At 48.3% G+C, this 14,743-nt stretch overlaps 1 protein-coding gene across 6 annotated transcripts in view; it reads right to left on the bottom strand.

Moving 5' to 3' along the window:
- The window catches only part of TRAF3IP1 (TRAF3 interacting protein 1), an 82,675-nt gene that overhangs the window by 47,346 nt on the left and 20,586 nt on the right, over positions 1-14,743 (bottom strand). For 2 of the 6 annotated variants that reach the window (XM_026446877.1, XM_026446882.1), the window contains exons 8-13: positions 11,247-11,348; positions 8,408-8,428; positions 7,028-7,112; positions 6,471-6,554; positions 2,910-3,033; positions 2,651-2,687 (exon numbers count right to left, since the gene is read on the bottom strand). In XM_026446877.1, coding sequence (XP_026302662.1) covers positions 2,651-2,687; positions 2,910-3,033; positions 6,471-6,554; positions 7,028-7,112; positions 8,408-8,428; positions 11,247-11,348 — 453 coding nt within the window. The remainder of the gene's footprint in view (positions 1-2,650; positions 2,688-2,909; positions 3,034-6,470; positions 6,555-7,027; positions 7,113-8,407; positions 8,429-11,246; positions 11,349-14,743) is intronic. The other 4 variants (XM_026446878.1, XM_026446879.1, XM_026446881.1 and 1 more) reach the window with 4 other exon arrangements.

Genomic DNA, 14,743 nt, shown 5'->3' with positions numbered 1-14,743 from the left:
CGGGAGACCTGTTCAGGACAGAGACGTCCGCCTGAAGGTAATCTCCACTTTGGCTCCATGAGCCTCCAGTCTGTCTCTGCTGGTTCCAAAGGACGCTTTGAAGCCAGGCAGAGATCCACTTCCATTTCCATTGTGTCCATTGTGTAAGTAAAGAGGAAACAAACGGGAAACCCCCCCAGTCCAAATTTCCAAAGAGCACCCCCTTAGGGTGCCTCCTAGCCAATTTAAAAACCTTACAGCTTGAACAAGACCTTAGGAGGAAGCGCTTAATTTTCCTTTCTACTGTGGCGTGATCGACCTCAGCAATTTCTGCCAGCGGCTAGGCAAGTGGTCCGAAATTAATTACATACAAGGCTTTTGGGCCTTAGGCTCTCGTCCCTATACTCCTTCTCTCCCCGCTCTCCCCACCCCCTCCCTTCCTGCCCAGACTCCTCCTCCTCCCCCCATCCAGACTCTTCCTTCCTCCTCCTTATCTACTAGTAATCCACTGGGTCCCATGCCTCCTTCGGGACCCCAACTGGCTGTCTTGAGTCCCCTATCTCTGCCCACACTCTCCTACAGTGTTAGCACCTTTGCGAGAGGTGGCTGGGGCGGAGGGGGTGGTCAGAGTGCATGTCCCTTTTTCATTGGCCGATCTTTCCAAAATTGAGAAGCGTTTAGGTGATTTCTCAGCTAATCCTACCATATACATAAAGGAATTTAGACACCTTTGTCAGGCCTATGACTTAACTTGGCATGACCTCCAGGTTATCCTAACCTCTACCCTAAACTGACTGAGGTTCTAACCCAATATACCTGGTTGGATCTGGCCTCCCCCACAGGGGCCACCATTTTGGCGTCTTATTTCATTTCTCAATCAGCTCCTGACATTCGTAAAAAAAACCTTCGAAAGGTAGGGGATGGTCCTCAGACACCAATGCAAGACCTAGTTAAATTAGCCTTTAAGGTCTATAACTCCAGAGAGGAGACGGCAGGCTCGCCTTGAACAGAAGTTACAGCTCCTAGCAGCAGCTTTACAGCCCAGTTGTAACCCCAGGCCAGAGAGCACATACTCCGCAGACTCCAAGGCTACAAAAGGAGCCTGCCTGCTATAAGTGCGGCAAGGCAGGACACTATTCCAACAGGTGTCCGCAAGGTCCCCGAGCCCCAACGCAGCCTTGCTATAAGTGCAAGGCATCAGGACATTGGGCCAGTGCATGTCCTAACCCTCGTCCACCAGCAACCCCCTGCCCTGCTTGCCAGCAGGGAGGAAACTGGAAGTCTGATTGCCCCACCCTGAGAACAGGTGCCGTGCCTCCACGTAACCAACTTTCCCAGGATCCTGGGAGCTCCTTCCAGCTCCTACATCCGGACGATGACAACTGAAGGTGCCGAGACTCGGGGACCCCCATCACCCTCGCTGAGCTACAGGTAACTCTCCTGGTAGCGGGTAAGACAATTGATTTTTTTAATCGACAGCGAGGCTATCTATTCTGTTTTGCCGTCCTTCTCTGGACCTAGCCTTCCATCCAATATCTCTGTAGTGGGAGTGGGTGGAGAGCCATCCACTCCACGAAAAACTCCGGTCCTTGATTGCTGCCTGGCCAACAACTACTTTGCACACTCTTTCCTCATTCCCAGCTGAAAAGGGCCCCTACCAAAAGCAATCAGTGGAAATCAGTTTGGCTTTCCCCCACTCACCTCAAACTTACTAAATTTTCTTAACTATCTCATACTCCCCAGCCTTGCCAGGACCATCCTTCTGGGTTTTGCTCATAATCCAACAAATGCTTCCATTCCTCATTCCTATACTAATACTGTGCCTTATTTTATTCTTCATCCATACGTCCAAATACCAACCATAGGCCCCGACCTTAACAACGCCCCTTAACAGCAGGAAGTAGCCAGACAGACCACGGCGCCCCTTTATCACTATTATCAATAAAAGGTTGGACTGTTTGGACGAACGGAGGCTAGATGGTGCACTTCCGGGTTCTTCTTCAACAGCTTTTCCCACGCGCGCGAAAATGCAGCCAGCGCCCGGGAAGGTGCAGACCAACTGGGCATGCGCCAGGTGACGTCAATCCGAAGAGACCAAGATTTACCTGGTCGCACCTGCGAAACGCCCCCCGACACGCCCGTGCCCCGCCTATTGCCCTCCCACTCCTAGAAAAGCCACTCTCGGCCAGTGAGCCACGCGGCCTTCTCACAGCCCCACTCCTGTCGGGATGTCGGGACTGTGGGAACCCCGTCTGAGAGCCCCACGGGGGACTCTGCCGGCCTCCTTCGCCGGAGGCTGACAGACTTCTCCCCCACACCTTAGGTTACCAAAATAAACTTGCAGTGTTGCTCCTACACTTGCCTACTCGCTGGTTCTTTTGCGCCCGCTCTGGTGGTCTTAGAAAAACAAATCAATCTGTAGGACAGTTGCCAGTGAGTTTCCAGCTTCCAACAGTGACCCCCTCTCCTCTAAGGATTGGGAGCAGCAGCCATTGCCTTAGAGGAATCCATGCCCGCAGGGTCCTATGTACGGCGTGACCCCGCCAGTGTGACCCAGACCAGAACCTGGCACACAACAGTCCCTTGCACTGGATCCCTTCCAGGAACACGTGGAGAAGGTGCGTGAGCGCACACACACGGACACGCATGCACACTCGTGCCCAGGACTCACCATGCTTCTCCTCTTCTTCTAGTTCCACTGCTGTTACCTGAGCAGGAAAGGAAGGGGAAAAAAGAAGATTCAGGCTTGCTGAATTCTAAAAATCATGCTTCTGTGGATCTCAAAAAAGGAACAACAAAATTAACAAAGGTAAAAATCTAACTGAAAAATTACAGGACATTTTTGTCTACATAAATCTAAAAGCTAGAATATTAATCTCAATGTAGGTAAAACATTGTTATTAAAAAACACCACATTTCAGTTAACTAACCATTTCAATTTCTGACATTTCAGAGAGCTGAGGTGCAGCTTCCACCACAAATTGATCATCCTCTTCATTGTCAGAATTGTGCGACTCTACAATCACATTTGAGACGGTTTTACCACTCCCTGATCTAAATAAAAAGAAATTAAATTAGAAATGCTCTATCAGTCACACGTTTTCATCAATCCCAGGCATCTGAAACTGTGTCACAGGTCGGCAGAGAGGAATCTCATCACCAACCATCTCTAGAACAGCATCTCAAGCTACCCGCTGAAGCTAAGACGGACTGTCTGCAGTGTCCTCTGCAAGCCTGATCCCTGTGGGCCTTGCCCCCCCCCCCCCCCCCCCTTTCCCGACCCGAGTCCCCGTGGGCCTCGCCCCCCCTCCCCCCCCAGCTTCCCCACATTCCTGTGCTGCCCCCCCAGGCCTGAGTCCCTGTGGGCCTCTTCCCCCACCCCCACCCAGCTTCCCCACGTCCCTGTACTGCCCAGGCCTCCTGGTCCACACCTGGCCTCCCACCCCCCACAGCCTCACCATGCCCTCTACTGGACAAAGACCCTCAGGGCTCCCACCTCTCCCCGCAACGTGCTCTCAGTGACACCAGCCCTTCACCTGCTGCTTTCTACCTGGAGGCACTTATTGCCCCGGGTCACAAACCTCAGGGCAGGGGCCACACTGGGGTCCCACTGACCAGGGGTGTCTCCAGACCTCTCTTCACACACCCAGCTGGAGGCCCCTCATTCAACTCCTAGTCACAGTGGCTGCCCTGTGTCCCACCCAGCACCATGTACACACTGCTCTCTCCACCCAGGTCCCATCATCATTCCGGGCAAGTCCAACAGCCTGGCCCTCCAGCCCCACACCTTGTCCTCCTTGGTGACATCCTTCACCCAAGGGCTCTCTCACGCTCTCCAGGGCCACCCACTAGAACTGCCCCACCTACAGCTGCCTCCCTCCTCCTCACTCAGGCCACTGTCGGCTCACTCTGTACAACTGTGAGCCCCAGACCCAAACACACTACAGGCTCCTCGATGGCCCCTCCTGCCTTTGTTTCTTCCCTACACACTCGTGCTTTAAGCAATCACCTAACTCCACTGCCCCGTTATCACAGTGCTGCATGTGTGCACATGCATACACACACACACACACACACACACACACACCCCAAAACCCTCCCTTGCTTCAGTGCCATGCACAAGGTCCAGAGGGAATCTAGACACTTGGGAACGAGTTCTTAAAATAACACCCATTACCTCAAGTATGCTCGACTTCCTCAACTGGGTCCTCGAGACGCTCAACAACCATCTGTGTGGCTCCCCGCCAGGACCAACCTCACTTCGCACCCGCTGCTCTGTCAGTACCGCAAGAAGCCTGGGCTCCCGTTCCTCATCTCTTGCGCTCCCAGCACACCCTCACTGTGGCCCACGTGGCACCCCCCCAACACCTGCGCCCCCGTGCCTGCCCTGATTGGCAGCTGCTCTCTGTCCCGCCTTGCTCTCCAGGACACAGCTTCTCCACAGCCCTCAGCTGCAGCTGCCGCTCCTCCCACAGGCCTCTTGTCACAGGCCCAGAGGGAAGATCAGTAGTTTCCTTTTGTTTGCTGTGGCTTCCAGATCATTCTCTCTAAAAACTGCCAACTTTAAATCTTGTCGCCCTCGACCCCATCATTGCTGCCACCAGCTGCCAACCCCTGGTCCCACCCGATCCTCCCGGACCTGCCACTCTTGCCAACGCTGCTCCTGTCTTAACTTGTGATTTCAAGTATTGAGAAACGATCCTTCCCAGATCCTGGCCTTGGGTCCCTCAACCCTCCTGGGATGATCCCACCTCCCACACTCGACACCCACGCCCAGGGTCACCCCGTCAGTACCACTAACAGCAAGCCCCAATCTCCAATCCAGTGCCCCACACCTTTACCACCACCCATCTTCCTAGCTCATGGCCCTAGGACCTGACTCCAACAATCCTTCCACCCGTCCAGCACCTTCAGTCTCAATCCTACTGCCTCCTCCTGACCTTCACCCCGAGGGCTCTTCCCTCATTCACTGGCATAAATCCCACATTGGTCATGACCGTAGCGCTTCCACATACTCCAACTCCTTCCCTCCTCTTTCTGGTGCACTTGCTTGGCACAGCTGAGCCCTGTTTAATCCAGCCTGTGCACCCATGCCTGCAGGTGTAGCCAGCTGCGGCTGCAGAACAGGCTCCACCACACCATCTCCTGTCTCTTTACGCCCAAGTCCGCCAGATGCTGCCCGAAGTCAGTTGTCAGCCACGGCCTCCGCCCAGGCACCATGGACAGGCAGCCCATCCTTCTTTGTGGTGGAGACTGTCCTGTGCATTGCAGGAGGTTCAGCAACAGCCCTGCCCTAACCCCTCCCCTCATCAGAACACCAGAAAATGGCTCCAAATCATGGACCAATGTCCCCAAAGGGGACAACCTAGAGGAAAACCTCTGCTCCAGTCTCTTCACTAGCCCACTCTCGTGCACAGCGACTTCACCCAGCCCCTCTTTCCTCTAACACTCTTCTTCCCCCAGACCCTCTTACGGTTCATGAGAAAAATAAGTACCAGAAAATCACCTTAAGAATCTGCACCACGCCATGTGCCGACCCCGACTCCGCACCGGTTCCCACACCCACGCCGGGACTCTGCTCCACCAAATCCCTGTCTCACGTCGCCTACGTCATCCATTTCCCCTCTCCGCTGGATCATTCCCATCATCAGAAAAATCATTAACTCCCCTTGACACCACCTTTCCCACTTTCTAGTCTTATTCCTTTGCTTCTCTTTGTGGCAAAACTCCTAGAAAAACACATCTACTCCTCCTGCCTCCAATTCCTGCCTCTTATTTGATCTGGAACCCCCTCTGATCCATCCTGTCTGTTGTTTGTCTTTATATTGCTTATGACTTTTTTTTTTGAGAGAGTCTCACTCTGTCACCCAGGTTGGAGTACAGCAGTGCAATCTCAGCTCATTGTAACCTCTACCTCCCGGGTTCAAGCAATTCTTCTGCCTCAGCCTCCTGAGTAGCTGGGACTACAGGCACGCCCCACAACGCCCAGCTAACTTTTGTATTTTTAGTAGAGACGGGGGTTTCACCACATTGGCCAGGCTGGTCTCAAACTCCTGACCTCAAGCGATCCGCCCACCTTGGATTCCCAAAATGTTGGGATTACAGGTGTGAGCCACCAGGCCCAGCCTGCTTATAACATTTTCATCACCTTCTATTTTTAATTTTTGTGCAATGAAGCCCCTAATTTTTCCCCTATTTTTTTCCTAATTCCTCTACTGTTTTCATGCTTAGAAAGTCTTCAATCTAGGGGTCAGAGAAATGCAGTCCAACATTTTCCCACAGATGTGAAGATTTAATTGTACATGTATGCATGGTTTTTCTCTTTCATCCATTTGACATGTCTGTTGGCCCATGCATGGTGTGAGGCGAGGGCCTACCCTCATTTTTGTTCCTCAATAGCATGTTTCCAGCACCATGTGCTGCATCCCTCCCCCATCTCTCATCGGAGGCACCATGCCCAATGGAGAACTGCCCGGCTGAGCCAGTCTTACCTATCTGTTGGTAACACCTCTGCGCTGTCTTGCCGTTTGACCCGGGGAGGGGCTGGTCTTGCACTCCCAGGCCGAGGAATTCTTCTAAACCCAAATATTGGAAAACCAAAAAAGGAGTATGAAAGGCTTATACATTTCCAAGTGGAAAAAGAAAGCCCAGGTGAATGTTAACACTCATCTCCAGGCCATAATCAATGTGCTAGTTAGGACGCACTACTCTGCAGAAGAGGAGGAACGTCCCGGGAATCCAACCAACCAGAAAGTGTCCATCTTTCAACTTGTATTTTCAGTAATTTCAAAATACCAACAACTATCATTAATCAAAACATCACATAATTCAGCTATAATTTTGAATTCCCCTAAATCTCCAAAATATTCTGCACATAGTGATATGACTCCGGTACAGAAAACTGATACACTTCTTGTATTTTTTGTACAAGTAATTCCTCATAAGTTAGCTCAAGCACTAAATAAACAGCAACAAGCAGAAAGAGAAGCACAGCAGCGTCCTGGGTGTGATCACTCTGCTGAGGGAAAGGGATTCAAAGCACACAGACCTGATGTGGGATGAAAGCTCATTAGGAATTTCTGGAGTCTCTGGCATGTCAGACTTATCTTGGCCAGCAGGTCCAACGTCTCCTTCTAAACAAATGACAATCAATTAGCAATTCACGAAGGAAAAAACACACCGATAACTATTTGAAAATACTATTTGCATTTGTATTTGCAGTTATTTGCAATCAAATACATTTGTAATTGCAAATACAAATGAGCAATTTTTCCATCAATCATGTTGATGAAGAGAAAACCAAGTCTGATATCTAAACTTGGTGAAGATTTGGGAAAACGGGCACACTCCAACCCAGGGAATACAAACTGGTTCGACTACTTCAGAAATAAAATTCAAAAGGCAGGCAGATCAACTCAGCGCTTACAGGAAATACTGCCCAAGAGGAGAAATGGACACATGTCAAGATGCTCACCCATCACCACTGATGATACTGACAGTCAGTCACAAAGTAAATTATGAGTCACATGCTAGCCCCCTTTTGTGTAACAAACCAGTACAGTAATATATCTAACAACTATATGCATATGCATATATATACAGGGTTCTAGAAGAATATTCATTTATGCTATAAGCAGTAGAATTAATTACCAGTGCTTTTAATTTTTGTTCTTTTTTTGGCATTTTACAATTTTTCTACATTGGTATGTACCATATTATGTTTATAATCTGAACAAAGTTTTCTTCATTTTGATGAAAATAACTAATCAGTAAATAACAAGGCCCATACTATTAAGACAAGTTTACTCCACTATTTAAAGTAAAAGGAATTAACACTTCAGAAAATAGTCAGAATTTGAATATTAGAAATATACTTTATATTCTGGAAAAAAAAATCTGAAATGTATTCTTTTCAAATTTAAAAGATATAAATTAAATCTCAAATTAAAATTAGGGTAGTTTGCCGGGCATGGTGGCTCATGCCTGTAATCCCAGCACTTTGGGAGGCCGAGGTGGGCGGATCACCTGAGGTCAGGAGTTCCAGACCAATCTGACCAAGATGGAGAAACCCCATCTCTACTAAAAATACACAATTAGCCAGGCATGGTGGTCCATGCCTGTAATCCCAGCTACTTGGGAGGCTGAGTCAGGAGAATCGCTTGAACCCGGGAGGCGGAGGTTGCAGTGAGCCAAGATTGCACCATTGCATCCTAGCCTGGGCAACGAGAGTGAAACTCCATCTCAATAAATAAATAAATAAATAAATAAATAAATAAATAAATAAATAAGGGTAGTTAAGATCTTTTTCCATAAAATAAGTTACTTTCACTAATGCACTTTATAAAGCACGAATCTGAGAGTCCACATTTACATTCACACACAGGCATGCAATTGATATGACACACAGGTATCTAAGGCCATTCCTCACCTGCATCACTGGTGGAGTCACCTAAAAAAAAAGCACATCAGAAAATCAGTTTTTGTGTAAGTCAACCTCAATATAGTAAATGATGAGAACAGAATTAGAGAAAAAACACACTGTACGTAATTTTGAATGTCTGTTAAGAAAAAAAGATCATTTCCTCATAGCTGCTTTTCTAATGTCCCTATTGCCATTTTGTTTTATTTTCAAAAATAGAAAAACAAAGAGCAAACAAACTGTGCATCATAAAATGGTACTAGATAGAAACAGGACACAGGGATGTGGAGAAAGCACACCGGAGAGAGGAAGTAAACAAGTTCATGAGACAAGAATCAACAAAGCCAGAGCCACAGAAAAAGCACATCCAAATGTGAGGGAACCACGCAACAGCCTGAACCCAGCCACCAAATCCCAGGCCGTTCCACAGACTGGGAGACAGCCAACAACAGCCCATCTTATAGACATGACTGGTAAGTATTTTTCCATCCGCTCCTGAAAGCAGAAGAAGCTCTTCCAGCTCAACACGGGTCCACCTCTGCACCTTCACCCAGGATCCTTTTTCTTCAAGTGCTGTGTCTTGGGCACAAATGTGACCTAAACAGTCAAAGTAAATGAGCAGTGGCACCACAGGGGTGGGGTGGATTCAAAACCACAGGTGGGAAATCTCTGTTTCACACTCTTAAGATGCACAAACGTATTTGCAGAGGAGCGGAAAGCACATGGATTCACATGACAACCCAGGACACTCTACAGGCAGAGAGGAGGCAGCAGGGCCTGATGCAGCCACTTGTTTAGCATGGCCCCACCCCAGACAGGAACAGTTCATGCAGCCTCGAGACATCAGCCTGGGTTATTCTGAGGGTCCACACGGCGCAGAGTGAGGAGCACTGCACAGACACCTCCAGCTCATTTATTCACAGGAGGACTTTCCATGAGCATAACAGTCACGAGCTCATAAATGCTGCCCTAAGAGGGGGCCAAGCTTGTGGATCAAGGGGAACCAGGAGGCTCTAGAGGACCCTATTAATATGGGCCTGGGAGCCTCCAGAGGTCACACCCCACAAAGTGCCACAGCACAGGGGGCAGCCTGGCACCCGCCAGGGCCTAGGGGACTGCAGGGCACAGTGGTTGGCAGGGTCCTGGAGAATGTGGTCCAGATAGTGCCACTAGAAGCAGTTTCAGAGACCCCAGCACTTTGGGCCAATGCAGGTGGAGGACTCAGCTCAACCCTGGGATGGGACTGCTGGGGACCAAGAGCAGGTGACAGAAGATCTTCTCCTCATGGCTGTGCAGCCTGGAGCATGTGCTTAGCAGAAACCAGCACTGAGAGTCCTCGTGCAACCTGGGGGCAGGCAGCAGACATAGTTTCAAACCCCCGGCTCTTTCTTCAAAACACCAGGGTGTTCAGTACAGGCCCTGGGTTAACACAGCACTCAGAAAGGTTCCTGAGAGGTGCGGTTATTCAACCACAAGGCTGATACCCAGAAGGAAAGTCAGCACAGTGAACTCTCTACCTTTCAATGGATACTTCCAGTCCCCGTCACCCAGAACCCAAGGTACATGCCACATGACCCACACCATCCTCCCCGAGGCCTGTGCTTCTATAGCGCCAGCACTCTGCCAGCTCCTGCCCTCACAATCTCATCCCAGGTGACCTAGTCCCCACCCAGGCTCCCGCCATCACCCGGCGCCAGCAACTCTCACAGCTCCTCTCTAACCTGGGCCTTCCCCCTACACTCCACGCTGGCTCCCCCATCACATGCCAGCAGCCCTGGAATCCCACCACTTCTCCCTTCCCAGGGTTCCTCCACAGTCCAGGCCTCTCTCTCTTCTCTGGACAATCTTTAACCCTCCCTAATTAACATGGCCACTCTTTAAAATCTAAATATCATTACACTGTTCCTCCTAAAGACATAATTAGCCTCCCGCTGCTCTTCCAATAAAGGTTAAACTCCATAAGCTGGCACAGGGACCTGGCTCTGGCACTTCCTCTGGGCTGAGCCAGCCCTGCTGCAGTCGCATCCCAGCTGGGATCTTGGTTTATGCAGTCCCTTCTGCCCTGCAGGCTCTCTGGGCCACCCTCACGAACCAAGGCCCCCCTGTCCCAGAATGCCACTTCATTAAATGGTTTTGGTTGATCTTCGAGCATCATCTGCACCAGGAAGGCAGAAGGCCAGCCTGACTTCACTGGCTCATGCACTCCCAGCCTCAGGGCTGACATGTAGTAGGCCTTCAACAGATAATTTTCTGTTTGACAAATCAACAAGTATCAGCCCTTATCTGGCCACACCCCACCCTGCTGCTGTCGCCTGCACAAGCCTTGGTAACCTGGGCACTGACACTCTTGCAGGCCTGTTAGGAACTCTAAGGCCTCAAAACACAAACATTGAATGGCTATTTTATCAAAGCTTTTTTTAAGGCTGAGAAAATTTATGGTGAAAGTAAAGTCTCACTGAGGTATAATTCAACACTCAAAGAAAGTGATGGAAAAATCATGGTGGCCACAGCACTGTGACCATGAAGTCTGGGGGGGTACACCTCTTGGCCAGTGGGGCTCTCCAAGTAGTGACTCCGAAACTTTCCAGGGACCACTCATGACACCCCCCAAGTGATGAACCATGCCACCTCCTCTCACTAACATTGAGGGAGCACATGAGTGGGTCCAATGCTATCAAGAAACCACCATGTTCGATTCTAGTTTATGCAAAAAGGCAGAAGTGAATCACTTGCCACGTTCAGACCCAAGGGGAAAACCCTGGGCTCTGGGCTGCAGCCCTTTGGGAAGAAGGTTCTGGAGGGCTCACTCTGCTCTCGCCAGGAAAGGGCGAAACGGGACCGTTCTTACCTTTCTGCTTCTCTGCGGGGTCGGGCTCAGTATTCTCACACCGCAGACTAGCTGAATTATCATCTGAAATACTAGTTGACTTAATATTAGCTTCTTTTGTTCCTGACATAAAACAGTTTAAAATTAATCATTAAGACTGTACACCAAAGGGCCGGTGATCAGCAGCTTCGTTAACACAGAGCACACTCACTTATCTATGTTTTCCCACACTGTAAGTTTACAAAGGACTGACCAAAGGCAGCTTTTAGAAAACATGCATCTAGAATGTTCCTCCCCCATGGGCGGCTCTGGGGTGAAAGGGAAAGGACACCCCAGACTGTGAGTGGATCCTGGGTCTATTCAGGCCAGGAGGAGCAGACTGCCCTTGCCCCCCATTTCTGGAACTACCTGACACTGCCAGTTTCGACTCACCTCCCCACTAGAGCCAGACCCAGCAGGTGAGAGGCTGCAAGTAGGCGGCTGTTTCAGAAACGCAGGAAGAAAAGAAAAATATTTTGGACACAGTGCACAGTCCTGGCCATACTGAACACTTCCACATACTTGTCTACTAATTACTGACTGATGTTCCAAAGTTTATGAAGATAGAAAAAATACCAAATACCTGAGAAAATATTTTTGCTGTGAAAAACAAAAACAGGCTGGGCACAGTGGCTTACACCTATAATCCCCGCAATCTGGGAGGCCGAGGTGGGAGGATCACTTGGGCCCAGGAGTGAAGACAACCTAGGAAACATAGGGAGACCTCGTCTCCACAAAAAATATAAAATTTAAAAAACTACCCAGGCATGGTTACACACACCTGTAGTTAGCTACTCAGGAGGCTGAGATGGGAGGATCACTTGAGTCCAGGAATTCGAGGCTGCAGTAAGCTATGATCACACCACTGTACTCCAGTCCAGGGAAAAGAGTAAGACCCTATCTTGAAAAAAAAAAAAAAAAAAGAGGCCAAGCACAGTGGCTTATGCCTGTAGTCCCAACACTTTGGGAGGCCAAGGCAGGCACGAGCCTGGGCAACCTGACAAAACTTCATCTCTACAAAAATTAGCTAGGCGTGGTGGCAGGCGCCGGTAGTCCCAGCTACCCAGGAGGCTGAGGCAGGAGAATCGCGTGAGCCGAGGAGGTCAAGGCTGCAGTGAGCCATGATTGTGCCACTGCTCTCCAGCCTGCGTGTAAGAGTGAGATCCTGTCTGGAAAAAAAAAAAAAAAAAAAGGTAGGAGGCAGGTATGGTGGCTCACACCCGTAATCCCAGCACTTTGGGAGGCTGAGGCGGGCGGATCACAAGGTCAAGAGAGCGAGACCATCCTGGCCAACATGGTGAAACCCCATCTCTACTAAAAATACAAAAATTAGCTGGGTGTGGTGGCATGCCCCTGTAGTTCCAGCTACTTGGGAGGCTGAGGCAGGAGAATCTCTTGGACCCGGGAAGCAGGGGTTACAGTGAGCCAAGATCGCACCACTGCACTCCAGCCCGATGACAGAGCCAGACTCTGTCTCAAAAAAAAAAAAAGATAGGGGGCCCAGATGAGGGGCTAGAAGAATAGGTTCTACGTTACAGCAGGACCCAGAGCTGGAAAACTAGCCCACAGTCAAAGGACCTACCACTCCAAAAAGAAACTGGGAGACAAAAATAAAATTGGAAAAATGTTCCCTTTCCTGAAACCCAATCTAATAATTCTTAAAACTATTCAAAACAGCTTACATCAGAATCAACCTGACATTAACTACCATGTAACTGTTTTATTTATAATGTAAAAGAACTACATAAAATAGATGACATATAATTTTGCAAAGACATTTTTATTAATCTGTGAAAATGATGCTGACTTAAATAGTCTGGTTCAAATAGTTATTTATATTTTATACAGGCTAACCAGAGAATAAACATGAAATATTAAGTTCTTAACAAAAAAAAAATCTAAAAATAAACATAAGCTTGGCAGTTGTAGATGATCAACTTCAGAAGAAAACACTCTAATAATTTTAAGTTGTGTACTTGATTTCAAAGTGTCAAATATTTTCCATATTCTACCATACCCACCATCAAAATAAGCAAATTATAAATGCATTATCTTCATTCTGTAATTCAGAGACCAATGACACTTTCACAATTTTACCTTTTCAAAGTTCTAGTGGTATTCTTATGTAAGCTTTACTAAACCCCAAGTTCACACCAAGAGAAAGAACATGAAAACAGACTATACTCTCACTAATGATACCACACTGTAGAATCAATTCTTAATCACAGAGAAGAGACTAGCCAATTTGTCAAATAATAGTTTTAAACAAATAAATAATGCACTTATAAAATGAAAATGATGGCCGGGAGCAGTGGCTCACACCTGTAATCCCAGCACTTTGGGAGGCCCAGATAGGTGGATCATCTGAGGTCAGGAGTTCGAGACCAGCCTGGCCAACATGGTGAAATCCCATCTCTACTGAAAACACAAAAATTAGCTGGACCTAGTGGCACACACCTGCAATCCCAGCTTCTCAGGAGACTGAGACATGAGAATCCCTTGAACTCGGGAGGCAGAGGTTGCAGTGAGCCAAGATTGCGCCACTGCATTCCAACCTTGCAACAGAGTGAGACTCCATCTCAAAAAAGAAATAAAATAAAAATGACTATGAATTGGCAAAATAAAAATTTAAAAAAGAGTCATAGCATAAACACAATCTGTTGTCTGGAGCTACCTGGTAACCAATGAACCTTGTAGGTGAGAATGTGAGCCCTGGCTCAAGATGCCCTAGGGTGGAACACTGGCACTTCCTCTCTCCGCGGGCTATGCTTTGGTCAGGTCTCTCAGCCTTCCTGAGCCGCAGTTTGCCCCACCTCATGCAGCCACCCTGAGTCAAATGAGATCTTGTGCATAAAGCCAGGAGCACTGTGCCGGGCTGGGAGGGGCCCGTCCCTGTCAGTCACTATTAACTGAAACTAAGCAGATGTACGGCCCACACATACAATTGAAAGAGGTCCATCATTCTGCCAGTGTTCCGCGCAAAATTTAGCTACACTAAGTTAAATGTGATCAAATAGCCAGTGTTTAAAAAAAAAAAGAAAAAGAAAAAGAATAGAAAAACATTTCTGGGACAATCAGAATAGGGCTTGGGTTTTAGGTGCCATTAGGAAGCAATAACTCAGTTCAGTTAGACAACACTTTTCTGGCTATACAGGAAAATGTACTTTTTATAAAGCTGCATGTCGAAGTATGTAGCGATAAAGTGCTAGGATGTTTTTTAACATACTTTGAAACAATTCATTAAAACATGTAACTAGATGCTGGGTATGGTGGCTTATGCCTGTAATCCCAGCACTTCGGGAGTTTGAGGTGAAAGTGAGCCTCTGAGGATCACTTGAGCCCAGGAGTTCAAACCAGCCTAGGCAACAAAGTGAGATGCCCTCTCTACAAAAAAAAAAAAAATTAGTTTGGCATGGTGACACATGCCTGTACTCCCAACCAGTCAAGAGGATCACTTGAGCCCAGGAGTTCAAGACTAC

The sequence above is a fragment of the Piliocolobus tephrosceles genome, chromosome 11 (assembly GCF_002776525.5).
Source record: "Piliocolobus tephrosceles isolate RC106 chromosome 11, ASM277652v3, whole genome shotgun sequence".
In the NCBI taxonomy this organism is placed as follows: Eukaryota; Metazoa; Chordata; class Mammalia; order Primates; family Cercopithecidae; genus Piliocolobus; species Piliocolobus tephrosceles.
Note: the sequence above shows the minus strand (reverse complement) of the source record. Positions and strands in the feature narration are given on the sequence as shown.